We start from the raw sequence: 16,541 nt of genomic DNA on the forward strand, positions 1-16,541 counted from the left end.
CTTCGCAGCGACTGCAGCTAGCTCGAACGACGGATTCCTTCGGCGTAACCGGGATTCCGTCCTCCGGGACGGTGGTCTCGACGTCGGCGTGCCCTTCCCCAATGGTGTCGCCGGCAACATTCGGGTCGTACCGCAGCAGAGGCTCAACCCGGTGCACCCGCTTGATTCGAGGGCATGAGCCTGCCAAGAATACCTGCTCCCGCGCCGCAAACTGATCTTTGCGCAGTTCGAGCTTCTAGTTGAGTGCCGCAAGCATTCCAAGCGGTCGCTGCGGGGCAGTATGCTGGAATATCCGTATTACCGGTCTAGGAATGATACCTTGTTGGCGCTTCGACGTGAGAAGACGATGGCGGATGGCTGGAGGGACGTGCTGGCAGATTACACCTGCCGGCTCCTAACCGACCCTGAGGATCGGCTACATGCCTTCCAGGGAGTAGTGGACCATATCCAGTCGCTCCACGGACGGACTGTCCGCTTCGGCATCCCGACGTGGTGGCCAGAAAGCCTGGCTTGGAGTGCGCGACCTCCAAGCCAAGTACGAAGCAGAAGGGCCCCGACCTGGTCGTGGGCAAGTCTTGACGGAGGCATTGAGGGGTGCGTACTCTGGCTTGACCTTAAGCCCGCCGTTAGTCCTGTTCTAGGCGGTGACCCTTGGAGGCTTACTCTGAGCGGGAAGATCATCTGTGGAGGGGATTGGGCTTTTGAACGCCGTGCAACAGCTTCGGGTGACAGCAGGAGCGTGATGCCCGATCTCGAGTCCGGATTGCCGGCGCGGGAGGACTGCTTCTACCTGCGCCTACTGCTCCCTGGTCATGAAGATTCTGACGAGGTGGTTCTGATATTGGAGAGTGCGGGCTCTGACACCTATCGCAGGGTTGGCATTTATTTCGGTCGCGTGTTCCGTGATCACTGGGAGATGCAGGACACACGATTAGTCACATCGATATAAACCACATTGTCTCACAAGGGCTTCTGTGTGTGTACGGAGTGACGGGGGTACAATACATCAGAGAAACCAACCCGCCCCTACAACTGCAAGCACCTTGGGCAACCGTCATTACCCTCTCAACCTGCACAACCGCCCATATATGGGTACAAGTTCTTCAGCATCTCCGCCGCCGTCGCCCTCTCCCCGGGATCGGCCACGGCCATCTCGCTGAGCGACGTGATTCTCCCGTCCAATTCGACCGCCTGCGCGAAATCGGCCACCGTCTGCCGCTTCCCGCGCCCCCTCTGGCGGAACCAGTCCGCCTTCAGCGTCCACAAGACGGTCGCATACAGCGCCCACACGTCCGACTTGTGCGACTGCATGTGCCGGCGCGGCCGCTCGAGCAGCTCCGGCGCCATGAAGAGTTCGCTGCCGCGGATGGCGTCAATGTTGGCCGCGAGGTCGCAGAGGCCGAAGTCGCCGAGGCGGAAATGATAGAGCGAGCGTGCTACCGGGTGCGGCGCCGGTCGTCCCAGCAGAAGGCCCGGCGACGACGTGTAGAGGATGTTCTCTGGCTTGACGTCGCGGTGGACATAGCCCAGCGAGGCGAGGTGCTCCAGTGCCTGGAGCATCTGGTGCAGGACCGTGTCGGCGACGGCCCCGGACTCCAAGTACGGCGGCTGGGGCCATTGCATGAGTGACGCGAGGCTGCCCTCCATGAGCTCCATGAAGATCTCGACCCGCGGTGTGCCCCAGCCGTGGGAGTAGAAGCAGCGGATGATGTGTGCCTGCGCGAGGGAGGGAGGAAATAAACAAAGGTGGTTAGTTACTAGTAGTTGTTTTAAGAGACGGGCAGGGTACTAAGCGGGTGGTTTTACATGGTGGAGGGCTGGTAGGATGATCGCCTCCCCCTTGAAAGCCGAAGTCAGACGCCGCTCCCATGTGTCGTCAGATTCGTCCTTCTGGGCCATGATCTTGACGGCCAACAGCTGATGTCTGTAGTTGTCGAGCACCTTGTACACGGTCCCATATCCGCCACGGCCGAGTTCGCTGAGGAGTTGATATCGCATCTTCGTGAAACGGGGAGAGTGACTGTGATTTAGACACACAGACTGCTCTGCTATGGCGTATTTCTCTCAAGATTACCTATGCAACGCTCTCCGTATCTGGACGACACAGCAAGCCAAACCACCGAGAGGACATTCATCACTTTAAAATAGCCGTCAACATCACCCCCATCGCCCTTTACAGGCCCAGGCGGAGAAGCGTCCTGTATCGTCCCGGCCCTACGGTCTTTCAGGCACAGCCATCCATGATCCATCTCGACGCCAGTTGACCATACTCTGTCATAGGGGGAAGCCACATCCTCGAACTCGGACCACAGCGCGGCCTGCGACAAAGCCCGCCTCGATGTGACACATCATCTCTCCTCCACCTTTCTGCCCCATTGTATGTTTGTTTCCAACCGCTTCTCTTAACCGCATATTGTCTCAGCCTCAACCCCTCATTGTATCGCTTCCGGAACGTTGTTCTACCAATCCCGGCCCAATAGGAACACCACCGCTTCGAGACACAGGCAGCGCATTGTGACAACGTCCTTTGTTTTTCATTGTCGACGAGGGTAGATACCATTAGGAGGAAATGCCCGTTCCTCACAAGGCGAGTCTTGATCAATTATTTCATGTATGCTGGCTGTCCCAGTCTAAGCGGTAGCGGAGCCTGCCCCATGTGTTAATGAGAGTAATAAGGGTGTTGATACACGCCCTCGCGCTTTGTTGAGACGGGTAAGTCCGGGAATATCAATCGCTGCCTTCGGGCAATGAGGGAATCCAATCGGCCATTCTACTTTACTAACTTGCACGCCAGATCATAGAATCAGATTACGCGTTGAGGTGTATGCATGATACCATCGTTTGATGGTGCGAGTCTGTGAGATCGCCCTGGATATCAAAACGAGTCACCAATCATGTGAGCAACAGAGATGAAGATGATGAGAGAACTGGCGATCTTGCACTGCTGCAGTCGTATCTAGGAGACGAGCCCGACGGATTCAACAACTCAAAAGCCGAATTAAGAGGAAGTTTGTGGTCTAGCAAAATGCGCGCTCCAGCTGCTACGAAACAGGTATTTTTAAATAGCTTCTGGATTAAGGTATACTGCTGGACATTCAAAGTCAACAGAAATAGGTTATAGGACGAGCATCGCAGGCTGTAGTCAAAAGATCCTCCCCATTATTAGCCAAATGGTAAACAGATCTTTCTCTGGAAACAAGAACTCTCTATGGATCTTCCCACTACTGTCTAGACAGTAATTGGACGATTTCCCGAAAAGAAACTAGGCGTATCAGCTATACCCCTCATGGTGGCGCTGCTTCGGCGCTTGGCTGGGCGGCGGTGCCTGCGCTGCGGTCAGTCGGCTCAGATCCATCTTCCCCGAACGGCGCTCAAGAAGACTCCAAGAACCAAGAGTCCAATATGCCAGCCCAAGACGACTTGTCGCAGCGGAAGTGGTGGCTGAAGGATCCGGCGGTGTTGGACGAGTCGGACAAGTCCTTCCTCTGCGAGACATGCAGACACATCAACTTCCGCTTCATGCTCTTTGAAAAGCCCATGCTCGATGTACGCGGAGACTACGAGATACCGCTGGGGTCTTACTCGGACGTCTTGGAACGGCAATCCTGCGCCTTCTGTCGACTGGTCAAGGCCGCCCTGGACAGTTCGCGGAATTCTGAAGACGAAGCCGTGCCCACGGAACACGAGGGGAAGCCGGTCATGCTCTCGATGGACGGGACCCCCCTGGGCACGACACTTAATGCGTCGCATCCTCGCCTGCTGTCCGTGTTTCTCACGCCGGATCCTCAGCGCAAGAAGGGCACGCCAGCGACGAAGTCAGGGCCGACTCGACAGATCCAGCTTCTCTACCAGGAAGGGGAAGGGGGGGAAGCTTCGGCCCGCGGCTCGGCGCGCGGCCGGCCGGTCGACCACGAGCAGCTGGATTATCTCCTGGCCATGTACTGGGTCCGGTCCTGCCGGTTGGGCTGGGGCGTTCACAAGAAAGAGGCTGATTCCGACGAACTCGAGTCGCGGCGGAAGCTGCCTCCCAATTTCCGGCTCATCGATGCCCAGGGCATGCGCATCGTCGAGGCTGATCCTTCCATGCAATATGTCACCCTGAGCTATGTCTGGCCCAAGGCTCCACAACTGAAGCTCGAGATGGGAAACAGAGACGATCTCATGGGCCCGGGTAGGCCCTTGGCCAAGCCGCAGTTCAGAGACAGAATTCCACAGACAATCCGGGATGCCATGGAGATCTGTCGCCGCATCAACGACCGCTATTTGTGGGTCGATGCTCTCTGCATCATCCAGGACGACGACCGTATCGACGGGGACAAGTCGGCCCAGATCCGGGCCATGGACATCATCTACGGCGCATCAGTCCTCACGATTGCCGCGACGTGTGGGAATGGGGCCGAGGCCAGTTTGCCGGGTGTCAGTGCCGGTCCGCGGAAGCTTATCCAGAGAATGGAGATCGTCCAGGGCCTCCGTTTGGCCAACCGCCCCTGGGACTTCGACAAGTCTGTCTCGGAATCCAAATGGAACACCAGAGCTTGGACATTCCAGGAACGGGTGCTATCCAAGAGGACGCTCTTCATTACGCCTCAGATGATGTTTTTCCGGTGCGACCATAGCCCCTCGCTGGCGCAAGAGGATCTGAACGTGGAGCCCGAGGTTCGCAGACGGGTCACTTGGCCTATGGACGACACGGGAGAGGACCGGATCCCGATCCATGGGAGCATCAACACCGAAACCTACCGAAGAACCGTGGAGAACTTCACCTCGCGCGACATCACCAAGAAGTGCGACATCCTCAACGCCTTCAGGGGCATCGAGGCCAGGATGGAGCCCATTTTCCGAAGCGGCTTTCTCTACGGACTGCCTCAGTCCGAGCTCGATTATGGCTTGATGTGGGAGCCTGTCGGGGAGATCAAGCGCCGCGTCTGTCGGGACGTAGATTGCAAGAACCTCGGTTGTCCCAGCCCCAACAGCCTCGATCCCATATTCCCTAGCTGGTCCTGGGCGGGCTGGGAGGGCGCTGTGACCTATCCTCTCCGGGACCGACTGTCTCGTGTGCGCTGGGTCGAATCGCGTCCTGGAGTTGCTGGACAAGCATCGACAGAGCAGACGTTCACCAGCGCCGAGTACCGGGGTCCGAGCCCCCAGGATGGAAATGGAGGTACAAGTACAAGTACAACGGAATCGGAGTGGTGGGAGGAATGGCAGCAGGACAAGACGAAAAGGGGGATCCGCTTCTTCCACCACCCTTCCGATCCCGACGCCTGGTTCCTCAATCCCACTGCGCCTGGGCCACGCCGGGGTCCGAATTGCGACCCAGACACCCCCCAGCACCTGTGGCTGGAAGCTCAGACCCTCCAGGTCAACATGTCCAGGGACTGGAACCCGCAGAGCACAGCAGTGTTGCATGCAGGAACGCGGGAAGACACGATGCCTCCCGTTTGGCAACTCAGCCTCCAGAATGATGACCGGAAACTCATGGGCTATTTCCGCGTGCCCACACATCTGGCAAACGAGCTGAGCCACGAGAAGAAGTACTCGGCTGTGCGCATCGCCAGGGTGCGAGCACACTATCTCACGCCGCAACAGATCCGGGAACGGAAAAAGGACGGGAAGGAAGATCCGCGTCCGTTGCCTGCTGAGCCTGCAGCATCCACCACCACCGACCATGGATTCGAGAGGGACTCGGATGAGGACGACGACGTGTTGACGGAGGCAGCGTCATACCCGGACGAGGTGAGCACAGAAGACGCAGCGCACCCCTTGCCGTTTGACCGCCAGCGGTACGACGCCTATAAGCCGTTCTGCATGTATGAATTCCTGTTTGTTGAACGCGTCGGCAACGTTGCCTTCCGCCTCGGGACGGGCATGATGCATGTCGATGCCTGGGCGCAGGAGAAGCTCGAGACAGAGATCCTCACCCTGGCCTGAAAGGGTTTGCTTGTTGTTCCTGCTTGTTCACATTGGATCACCAAGGTGTCAATAAACCGGCGAGAGGCACGGGGATATTTCCGGTACAATACAATACGGCAACCCCGCCGATCGTTAGGGCAGGAGCAATGTATTTCCTGAGAACCGAATGTCTCCCCTTTGTCAAATCCCGTAGTAGATATGTATGCCACTGCACACGAAAGCGATACAGCCCGCTCCGCTTTGCTGGATCCGAGTGATCGTCCCGCCCGCCAGTTCGGGAAAGTCAGAAACAGAAACGCCAACTGCCCTTTACAGAAGATGACCGACGCGGCAACAGCAGACAATGAAAACCATCAGGCAGGGAAGAAGAAAAGAAATACGCCATTGAGCACTAGGATGTAAATAAGGTGCCTTCCAGGTTGCCTCAGCCGCGAACCAATGCAACCAATGAACAAACAATCCGATTGTATGCGCCACAGCCCAACCCCTCCCGTTCCATTTCCACGCGGACCACACCGCGCAATGTCTTTTGTACAGTTTCGCCCCGAAAACCAGACCCTAATCCGACACATGTACTTAAGAAAAAAAAGGGAGAAATAAACAATACAGTAATCTGCACGAGGATGACCAGCGAGAAGAATGTCAAGCCAGACCGAGGAGGGTGAGGACCAGAAATCAGTGTAATTCAACCATCCCAAGCCTTGATGCGCTTCTTCAGGAACTCGAACGACGAGAAGAAGACGGCATTGACCGCGCAGGACCGCGCCATAGACACGCCCAGGCCGCGGTACATGTTGCGCTGGAAGAACTGGATCTTGACGGGCTCGACCTTCTCGCCTTTCGAGTACATGAGCGAGTTGCGCTGGTAGATCGATTTGGCTGAGTCGACCGGGTCTGCGTGTCGGGAGGCATTAGTTGGTATGTGTCGTCAGAATACAAGTACAACGTGATGGGCGTCTTACAAATCAGGGCCCACGACACGATGCCGCACAGCCCGCCTGCTACCAGGACGGCAAGCGGATTGGAATGGGTGCCGTCACCGCCGAAGGTCGTCAAAAGCTGCTTGCTGCTTTCGTAGGTCATGAAATAGGTTGCCGTCCCGAGGGTGTCACGCACTACGGGGAGGGCGAGTTAGTTACGTAATCGTGTTGACACGGCTGGGAAAAAAGGGGAGTGGGAAAACATACTGAAATGGAACCTGAAACCCGTATACAGTCCGCCAAATCCCCTATGCTTGATAATGTTGGCTAGGGTCTTCAGGGTTCCCTTGTTCTGGTAACTCGCGGCAATCGCATAGCTTTCTGGCTTCGGACACTTTGACTTGTCCGCCATCAGAACAGACACTTGAGCGCTGAGCTTGGTCAACTCGAAGGGGCCTGATGGCGACCGATATCAGCATCCGGAACAACCGTATCGCTGGCTCCTGCACCCACTCGATGCCAGCCATGCCATCCCACGGCGAACTTACAGGCTATGACTGTTATACAAGACCCCGCCGTCGCCCCGGCGGCTCCAAACGTAGCGACAGACCAGAGATTGGGATACGTCCCTCCTTGGCAGACGTGGGCCATGACGTCGTACCCAAAGTTGCGCTTAACCCAGTCGCAGTAGACGTATTTGCAGCGCTGATAGATCGAGAAAGACGTAGTCCGCACGAGAGTAATACTCGCCATGGGCGCAGTGACTCCTGCATACTACTGTTAATCACCATGCCCTAGTGCTTCGACGACCGATGCCATCTCGGATCTCTGACTGCGGTCCTACCTCGAAAGAAACCCCTCAAGTGCTCGGTGTGATATGTGTGTCTCACACAGTCCATGAACCCGGCATACCGGTAGGTCTGCATTCTGGTCTTGACACTGTCGAGCGGGAAGGTCGTGAAGCTCGACAGCACGCTCGATGCCGAGGCGGCCACCTCAACACGGTAGCGCTTGACCAGACGCTGGTAGTCTGGGACGGCTTTGTTTGCGCTCGTGCTGGCTGTTGCTTTGGCACCAGTGGCCGGATCGCGATCCAGCGCTTCGGCTGCCGCTGCCGCCGCCGACACGGCAAGGCGTGGGTCTGGACAGATATCATCTCCCTCGTTGTTGTTGTTGTTGTCGGCACTCGAGTTCGTCTTGGTGCTGCCGCGCTCGCTCACGCTGGTGCGCGGCTGTTGGCATTGTCCTCGCCGCTGCTGGCCGTCGTTTTGCTGAGAAGACTCGGAGCTCGAAGAAGAGCCAGACATGATCGGAAACGCGGGGTGGCTTGCATGGGTCGGATCATCTTGCAGTAGCTGGGCGCGGTGATCGTGTTCGTGTTTGAGGGCGGCGGGCCTGAGCTCAGCAGGCATAATAGCTCCCTCCTCCTTCTCTCTGTCTTGCTAGTTTGTCTCGCACTTTCCGTTTTTCTGCCTTTGCTTTCGCGTATCGCGGGTCGCGGCAGGGCACCTCTCACGGAGCAGCCGTCAGCTAGCAGACGGTGGCCTCGGCGGCAACCGAGACCAAGGTCCTCAGCGGAGCGGTCGCGAAAGGGCCTTTGCCAGCGGGTGAGGGTCCATAAGAACCCCCGCCGTCCTGGTCGGGAGGGCTTTCCTTTCCGTCTCTCGCGCACTCGGACGTCGTATGCAAGGTCGCCGTGTTCCGCAAAATGAAAATTACGGGAGTCGGGTTGCTGAAAGGTTCAAATGCTCGAGGTGAGGGGCGGAGGCCAGGCGTCGATATAGATACCCTGGTGAGTCGCCGCTTGGCCTTCAATTGGCTGATCGACAACGCAGACGGCTCGTCGAATCTGTTGTGCAACGGGATTCACAATTGGGGAAAATGGTGACGGTGTGGTCGGCGTTGCTCGACGATGCGGGGTTTGCAGCACAAAGAAGGGAAGCTCTGCTCCCCTTGTTGGTCGCTGGTTGGCTTGATCGTCCAGCTCAGCTCAGAAACACGGTCCACTACACTATCCCAGACGCTTTACTCAACGCTCGGCCGACCTCGGCAGCAGCATCAGGCTTCCACCCTTCGGCGTCAGCCGACCAAAATTGGGCACTTGGTAGCAGGATGTTGTCTTTTAGGCGGCCAGCAACTGTGGTTAGAACATCACGGCACACTTTGCCGGGGCCGTGCAGGTGCAGAGTTTGAGCCCGCACGGTCTCGGTTGACGATGGCTTCATGCCGGTCTAGAGTGGACCGGGGGGATAGGTATTGGTAACGTCATTGCTGCAGCGCCGCTTTTCCCGATTGAGGTGCAACCTCCTGCGACCTGCACAGACCACGGCTAGTGTCTGGGACTCTACGGAGTATTGGACCTTAGTAGTAGTAACTCACTACCGCGTATACTGTGGTACTACCGGTAGGTATGAGTTTCAGATTGGCGAGGTTTGCTCGAGGCGTGGCCAGATATTCTACTACTAGTACTATCCACTTCGCCATCATCTTCTCGTCCGAAGTGCCTTCCAACAAAGTGCCCAACGCCAGCAGGGCTCGACGCATTCCTCTCCCCTCTCAAGGGACAACAGCTTGCAGTTGACAAGCCAAGCCCCACTCCACCGGCACAGTGCCGCACATGCGTCGATCCGATGCAACGGATCGGACAACGGCAGCCTTGGATTGGTTTGCCGTTTCATTGGCCTTGCAAGTTGCAACTCTCCCATGCCGAAGAGGACCCTGAGATCCTGTCTGAACGCGAGAATCATCGCCCATCTAGTGGTGAGATCTCCCACTGCAACAGCTCGCTCCCAACCGACATCAGCTGCAGCGACGAAAAGGACCCGACCTGCTAAAGCTTGTTTGAGACACCCGAGGGCTTCCGTTTCTAGTGGCGCACCGTGGCATCATCTTACCACCGGATCCTTCAGGGTCCTGATCACCTCGTCGAAGGAAGCTGTCATCCAGCAGCTGACTGATTTGGATGAGGGCCATGAGGGTCATTTCCATTGCGACCACCTCGACAGGGAGGTGTTCAGCGCAAACACAACCCCATTGTGTCATTAAGCATAGCAATCGTGCGCTCATAATGCTCATACTCCGTCCCGCTGATGACATCGGGATCCCTTTTCCCCAGGCCGGGTAGTTAGCAGCTGCCAAACACAACCCGTCACTTCGTTTCTCCATGGGAGAAAACAGAGCGAAAAAAAAAGGGCAATAAGAAAGAAACCCACTTCGCTTTCCCCTTCGCCCGCTGCTGCTCCTGCTCCTGCTCCTTCTTGAGCCTCATCTTCCACGGCGTCCTCCGCGCCTCGCGCATCCTGTCCCAGTGGACACGGCACAGATTCTTGAGGATCTTGTGCTCGAGCCCCCGCTGTTGCGCGGCCGCGTTAAGGAACCAGACCGTTCTCCTGACCCGCTCGGCGTCCAACACGCCCTTTGGGTCGCGGAACCCTTCGCGCAGCCGCTCGGTGAGCGTCGATCGGGATGGTTGTGAGAATTGCACGGCACGCAGGCCGGCGCGGAGGAGGCGGCGGTAGGCGTGGATGAGTTCGAGGTTGGGTGACATTATGATAGCAGTGAGTTCAGGTTGGGGTTGTGTCGTGAGATTTCTTAGAACGTGAAAGTTGAACTAGAATGAGATTGGAAGCCTAGCTGCACGGACCATCTGGCTATGACTTACACATTTACACGTATTAGACCGCCCTTGGTACGGATAGTAGCACTCGAAAATGGAACTTCGTCCTGCGGATACTGTAGTTCCGATAATGATATTGAATCAGAATATCTAATATGCCATAACAATGGGATACAATCCTCCTTGGCCCCATGTATCTATGTCAAACCTACGAGCTGACATACCCCACGTTGAACAGGCCGGCTGTGCACCAGTGATGCATCTCTATATGCCTAGGTAATCAACCCTGATCACCCACGTAGATCCAGAACGTTACACAAAACACACCAATATCAAAGAAGCCTGCCACCCGGGGCGAGGCCACACGCATCCCCCGCCATCTATATGCACCAAGATGTATCACCGAAGTCCACAGTTCCCCAACACGAGCATCCAGGTCCAGCGCCTACCTTTAGATGGCCTCAACCATCTATATGAGTCAATCAATCTTCGCGCTGCTCAACCGGCGCATACTGCCCAACCCTACTTGACCCACCAGCACGGCCACGGCCCATAAGCCTCGAGAAAAAGCCACCAACCCCACCGTCGGCCTGCGCGCCAGGGCTCTTATTAGCTTCGCGCGGCTTGCGGTCAGCTTCGACATCATCCGGCGGGTTGATGTTAAGACCGGGAATGGCCGCGTTCGCCGCTCTCATTGGAGAACGGTTCCTGATATTGAGCGGCGGTATAGGCGACGCCGGGCGTAGCAGCGCATCCGACTCGGCATGCACGGTTGGAGTGGCCGCGGACGGGGTGCCCAGAGCCCGCGTAGAGTCGCCAAAGAGGGCGTCCATGTCCTCGAGACGGACGCCGCGTGTCTCGGGATATAAGAAGTATACTTGAACAAGCGGGTTAGTCCCAACGTTTAGGGGAGGGTTCAGGGGATGGAGGTGGAATACGTACCAACAACGAAACTGACAGCGCAGAAGAATGCATGCAAAAGATACAGTCGCCAGGCAATCCACTCCTGAAGGATGGGCGTCATCTCGCCAACCAGCCAGTTGAACGCCCAGTTGGTGGCCGTCGACAGACTGGCACCCTTGGACCGAATCTTGAGCGGGAGGATTTCCGGAGGATAGAGCCATGGGACCGGACCCCACGAATACCCGAACGCGGCGTTGTAGATCATGACGAGAATGACGACCAACTTCGGCGTAGACGGGATGTTGAGGTACAAAACATATGAAATCAGCGAAAGCGAAGTCACCATGGCTATGGCTCCCGACAGCAGAATCGGCCGACGTCCCCATCGGTCTATGACGTACCACGGCGGGATGGTCGACAAGACATATGTGATACCATTGATCCCCGCCATCAGCACTGCGTCGTGACCCACCCAGCCGGCTTTCTCGAAAACGTAAGGGGCGTAGTACGAAATGACATTGATGCCGTTGAGCTGAGCCAACGCCTGCGCCGACATGGCAATGAAGACCCGCCGGCCATAACGCTTGAACATCTCGCTGTAGGTGCGCTCACCTTCTTGCCGGTGCAAGAGGACGTTCATCTTGATCTCACGGAACTCATCCCGGGCACGCGGATTGTGGATGTCACCGCCGCCGTAGAGGTTGGCAATGACCACAATGCCCTCTTCGTCATGGTCGTTGTCAAGTAGCCATCTTCCAGGTTGGTTAGCACACGGGCAGATTCTGAAGCAGTGGGTTGCGTACCTGGGCGATTCCACGATTATCAAACTTCCAAGGCCAAGTAGTGCGCCCATGATGCACTGCATCAACAATGGCAGGCGCCAGGACAAGTTGCCCTTAATAAAGCCACAGAAGTAGTCCACCCAAACAGAGGTCGCATACCCAATAATGTTCCCCGTGAACTCGATGCAGGCGAGCTGTCCCCGGTTATGGGGCGGGGATATTTCGGATTGGTAGACGGGAACGATGGTTGAGAGCATCCCAACACCCAGACCAGCCAGGACTCTGCCCGTCATCATCATGGCCATGTCCTTTGCAAAAGTTTGCAGAGCACCGCCAACGACGAAGACGCAGGATCCGTAGAAGATCGTCCTCCTCCGACCAATGATATCTCCAATCCTGCCGACCATGAGAGAAGAAATGAAAGCGCCAACCTCGAGAATGGCGACCATGGTCGCAATCTGCACAGGTGACGGGTGGTGGAAATACTCTCTAAAATAATCACCGCTGCGGAAATAAGGTTAGCCCCAACGATGACCGAGGGAAGGAAAATCCGGGACGTAGACCTACATAAGAATACCCGACATAACACCCTGGTCATATCCGAACAGGAAGACGCCTAAAGACACAAAGATAGAAGTGAAGTACCTATTGGCGAAGCGTTAGCACGCAGACACGGCCTGAAAACACCATGTTTCCCGGGTCAAACCAACAGTAATGGCTTGCCCGTCAGGCCATGGATGGAACTCGAACCGCCCGTCATGATGGCGGCTAGCAGGCGTTCCGCCCTAGACGGCTTCTGAGGGTCGACGCTAGGGATATGGATGGCTTCTTTATCAACGAGACCTCCGTGTCGAGAGGTGGACCTGCTGCTCGCCGAGGACAGCGGCTCTCGGTACCTGACTCGCTTTTGGTGACGGTGATGTTTCGGGTGGCGCTTGAATACGCCGGCTAATGTGTCGTCGTCGTCGAGGGTCCCGTTTGCCTTTACCTGCTCGCGCAACGGATCTTCCTCGCCGAGCTGCTCGGCAATGTCGCCCGTGTCAGCCCAGGAAGATTCGTCGGAACCGTCGTCTTCAGAGTCGGAGTAACCGGATTCATCCACCGGGTGTCGATGCCGGTGCGACGGAAGCAGCGAAGAGTGTTGCTCTTGACTCTGCCGAGGACGCCGCTCGTTGTGCACGCTGAGTGTTCGGAGTGGGATGTTGGAGGGAAGACGGGTCGGATTCGGGTGCGGAATCTTGGGCGAGATGGGGCTGTTTGGCAGCAGCCCTCGTCCGCGGAGAGTGCAGATGCACGATGGTCTCTGTTGCGGGGAGTTGCGGGGAGCGTCCTTGAAGGTTGACGGGCTCCGCAGATGGGGGACTCATCGGTCAGCTGTGCAAAGACTGCTGCGCGGTGTATCGGGTCTCCGGGCCTCGGGGTCACTGGCGGTGGTGCAAGAAGAATGGTCAAAGTTGGCAGTTCGACGTGTGAGGACCGCGCCGTGTGCAATAGCAGGCGGCACCCCCCTGGTCGCCAAGCCGCTAACCCGCCATCAAGGGGTCTTCACGGTCCACTTCCAACCCGCGGGACTTCACGTTGCCCTCCACGGGTCGCCAAGTAATCCTGTCATGTGCATATCACCGCAAATCACTGCCAGAACTCGGCTTCACGGCACAAAAAAGCGCGAAAAGGGCCTTTCAATTACCCACAAAATGCAGTTCTGCTTTCCCCCTTTTCCAAGGCTTCTGGGACGTTCACGGGACGTTCATTGCATCACGGGACACAAGCGACAGATCGATTCAAGAATTGGCAGGACGCTCCACCTGTGAAACAAACTCTTTGGAGGCGCGGCTGGCAAGGATCGACGAAACTCCTCTCAAAGGACCACAATTGCAGACCGGCGGCTACGATCAAGCCTACATAGGCTAATCAAGCCAGCCGCCCTGAAGTAACAGACTCGGAGCAGATACGCGAGATCTGGGCCGGAGGAGTCCCCATTTCTTTTTCGAGTTGGTTAACCGTAGTATGACCGCTTCTGGCCTCGCACAGTTCCGGACTGTCCATCACATCCCGACCCAGAGGTTGACCGGGCCCAGGTCATCTGTGCCATCATCAAGTTCTCACTGCTGGATCCAACACCCATTGGCATGGCCCTACATACCTACATAGGGTAGGTAAGGCAGCCGTGTCAGCCTCAGCCCGATGCGTCGCTTCTTGTGGCAACTTCAGTGTTTGCCCACCGTAGGACAGACAGACCAGGGAACATAAGGCAATCCGCCGGAAGCGAAACAGTTCATAACGACAGCCGGCGTGACAGTTCCCGGCTGTGTCTCGCCGGGTTTGCCGTAGCAACTGATTTTGACTAGGTATAAGGAAACTCAAAGCCTGCTTACGAAGTTGTCCACATGTCGATGCAAACCAACGGAACTGCGCTCTGCTAAGTTACCCGACATCTGTTCACCCCCAGCGATGCCGGGAACATACGTTGGGAAGGCGGCACGGGGAATAGTGGCAGTTGCGGGGCGCTTGCACAGAACTGAAGATAGAGCCTTGAAGAGTTGAATGTACTTACTTACGACAAGACACTGCCAACATGCTTTGAACTACCTGATAAACACTTGAAACGCTGCTCGGCTATTCGGGAAGGCATCGGCCTCCCAAGTATACGCCAGCAGTCTGTATCTGCTGCTGAGTATCATCTCCTAGAAGGTTCTGCAGAGACCGAGGAAGATCACTGCAGATACCGAGGTAGGACACGAGCTCCTTCTAAAATCGTGTCCCCGGAGTGACCAAGTCCCTAAGTGAAGTAATTAACTTCAACCCGCCATGCAAGGGTTGACCTCGCCTAGGACTGCCGTTGGCATAATCAAACTTCGCTATGGTGACAACAATGACCAATCCCGCCTTACGAAGGAGACAATGTCTTGGTCACGTATGGTTGAATTCTACAAGAACCCTCATATGGATGTCTCTTTCAAGTTTCAAGCCCTGTCGCTCAAGCTCGATACAAGTGCTCAGAACCACTCGGTAATCCCCTATCACGCTATGTCGGGCGTAATGGTTTACGCTCTCTTAGAGACGCGCCCCCCGGACAGATAAGGCTGCCTGGACAAGAGGGTACACTACACGGAGTCATAGACGACTATATATGTACCAAGGATCTGAGTACGTCCTTCGCCGAGCGGGAGGAACAGAGCCGAAGTGGGAACAGTCTAAGGTAACAGGTAAGGTCGTTTCAAGCTTCTTGGACATTTATCAAGGCGAGCGGACTACAGGGGGCAGTGAGAGCGGGAAATAATTTTGGTTTGTAGTACGTCATCTCAACTTTCAAAATCCCTTTCCCGGCCCTGAATCATAATACCAAGCTAGAGGGATCAAGCTTCGATCTGACATGACGATATAATGCCGACTAGCGAGCGAAAAGAACAGTAATAGATGTCTCTCTGCAGATCTAGTGCAACCTACGACCTGATTGATGAGCGATGCCGAGATGTAGTGTTGGTTGAGTTGTCGAATCACCGTCTAATTATTAGCTATGGTAGGTACCTACCAACGCCATGCATGTCAACTTACAGCTTCATCAGCTCACATACTGTATGATAGATCCAGGTTACGCAAAGGCGATCTGGCAAAACTCGGAGGCCATCTGGGGAATAGACGGCGCTGGCAACTAGCTTGAGAATGCACCAAGAATGGCAAAGTGCTTGGGGTTATATCCAATTTTCCCTTCAGAACATCCAGTGGCCAAGACTTGCGTGATTCAGCTTCCGTAATTCAAGTCGAGCAAATAACAAGATGAGCAGTACGTTTGTCTTGATTACAACGCTTGCGGCAAAACCTGACGCAGCAGACTATCTAGATAAAGGAGTCTTGGGGTCTGGTTCCTGGCCTACTATGCCTATAATCCTGTCAACGTCTGGAGATATCACGACTTGACTTTCCCCCGCTTTGCAATCTGGGACTATGTTGTATCAGTAGATGAATTGTCGCATTGACAGAACCTTACCAAGCGATACTACCTTGACCTTGCCATTCTCCCCAGAGTCAGCACTGTAGTGTTTGGCAGCACTAGAAGCAACGATTCCTGTGCTGGCTTATCCAACTTGATTCGCAACGAGTTGCTAACTGACTACAAGACACGCTGCCAACTAGTCAGAGAAAGAGAATCGACGGCGCGGTATGTGCGTAATTTCCGGACACGGCGCCAGCCTCAGTCCTTAAATACCTCGTAGACTATAAGCTCAGCATTCCCATACTATTAGCCTCCCCGGAACTTTCAAATCAACCTAGAGGTAAGGTTGCCAAGAGGAATGAGAGGGATGAGCGGTGAAGTCAACACTGCACTGCCCTGGCCGGTATGATCACATGGCCAGATAGAGCTGATAGAACACCCATTGAATCCTGCCTGCCGTGAAGTAAGAGTCC

At 55.8% G+C, this 16,541-nt stretch overlaps 5 protein-coding genes across 5 annotated transcripts; 1 reads left to right on the forward strand and 4 right to left on the reverse strand.

The window, feature by feature from the left end:
• Nucleotides 1–1,065: 1,065 nt before the first annotated feature.
• On the reverse strand, nt 1,066–2,025 carry B0T15DRAFT_400210 (kinase-like domain-containing protein; the record flags this gene model as incomplete). Its single annotated transcript, XM_062865045.1, has 2 exons — nt 1,066–1,716; nt 1,807–2,025. Coding segments are annotated over 2 exons (870 nt in total), but the record flags the coding sequence as incomplete, so codon positions are not given.
• A 1,377-nt stretch (nt 2,026–3,402) lies between these two features.
• Nucleotides 3,403–5,931, forward strand: B0T15DRAFT_494702 (heterokaryon incompatibility protein-domain-containing protein; the record flags this gene model as incomplete). The annotated part of the gene is made up of 1 exon (XM_062867030.1): nt 3,403–5,931. One exon carries the CDS (start codon nt 3,403–3,405, stop codon nt 5,929–5,931), a length of 2,529 nt encoding a protein of 842 aa, XP_062720004.1.
• A 667-nt stretch (nt 5,932–6,598) lies between these two features.
• B0T15DRAFT_399508 (mitochondrial carrier domain-containing protein) lies at nt 6,599–8,140 on the reverse strand (the record flags this gene model as incomplete). The annotated part of the gene is made up of 5 exons (XM_062865012.1): nt 6,599–6,807; nt 6,876–7,028; nt 7,101–7,289; nt 7,382–7,600; nt 7,678–8,140. The coding sequence occupies 5 exons, from the start codon at nt 8,138–8,140 to the stop codon at nt 6,599–6,601; spliced, it is 1,233 nt and encodes a 410-aa protein (XP_062720005.1).
• Nucleotides 8,141–9,713: 1,573 nt separating this feature from the next.
• B0T15DRAFT_233315 (uncharacterized protein) lies at nt 9,714–10,545 on the reverse strand. Its single transcript, XM_062862976.1, has 2 exons — nt 10,046–10,545; nt 9,714–9,937 (listed from the first exon to the last, which is right to left on the reverse strand). The coding sequence occupies exons 1-2, from the start codon at nt 10,378–10,380 to the stop codon at nt 9,847–9,849; spliced, it is 426 nt and encodes a 141-aa protein (XP_062720006.1). The 5' UTR covers nt 10,381–10,545; the 3' UTR covers nt 9,714–9,846.
• Nucleotides 10,546–10,931: 386 nt separating this feature from the next.
• B0T15DRAFT_485937 (uncharacterized protein) lies at nt 10,932–14,114 on the reverse strand (the record flags this gene model as incomplete). The annotated part of the gene is made up of 6 exons (XM_062866324.1): nt 10,932–11,326; nt 11,392–12,104; nt 12,156–12,638; nt 12,702–12,779; nt 12,845–13,387; nt 14,074–14,114. 6 exons carry the CDS (start codon nt 14,112–14,114, stop codon nt 10,932–10,934), a joined length of 2,253 nt encoding a protein of 750 aa, XP_062720007.1.
• Nucleotides 14,115–16,541: the final 2,427 nt, after the last annotated feature.

This window comes from Chaetomium strumarium (assembly GCF_033439665.1).
Source record: "Chaetomium strumarium strain CBS 333.67 chromosome Unknown B0T15scaffold_5, whole genome shotgun sequence".
Classification (NCBI taxonomy): domain Eukaryota; kingdom Fungi; phylum Ascomycota; class Sordariomycetes; order Sordariales; family Chaetomiaceae; genus Chaetomium; species Chaetomium strumarium.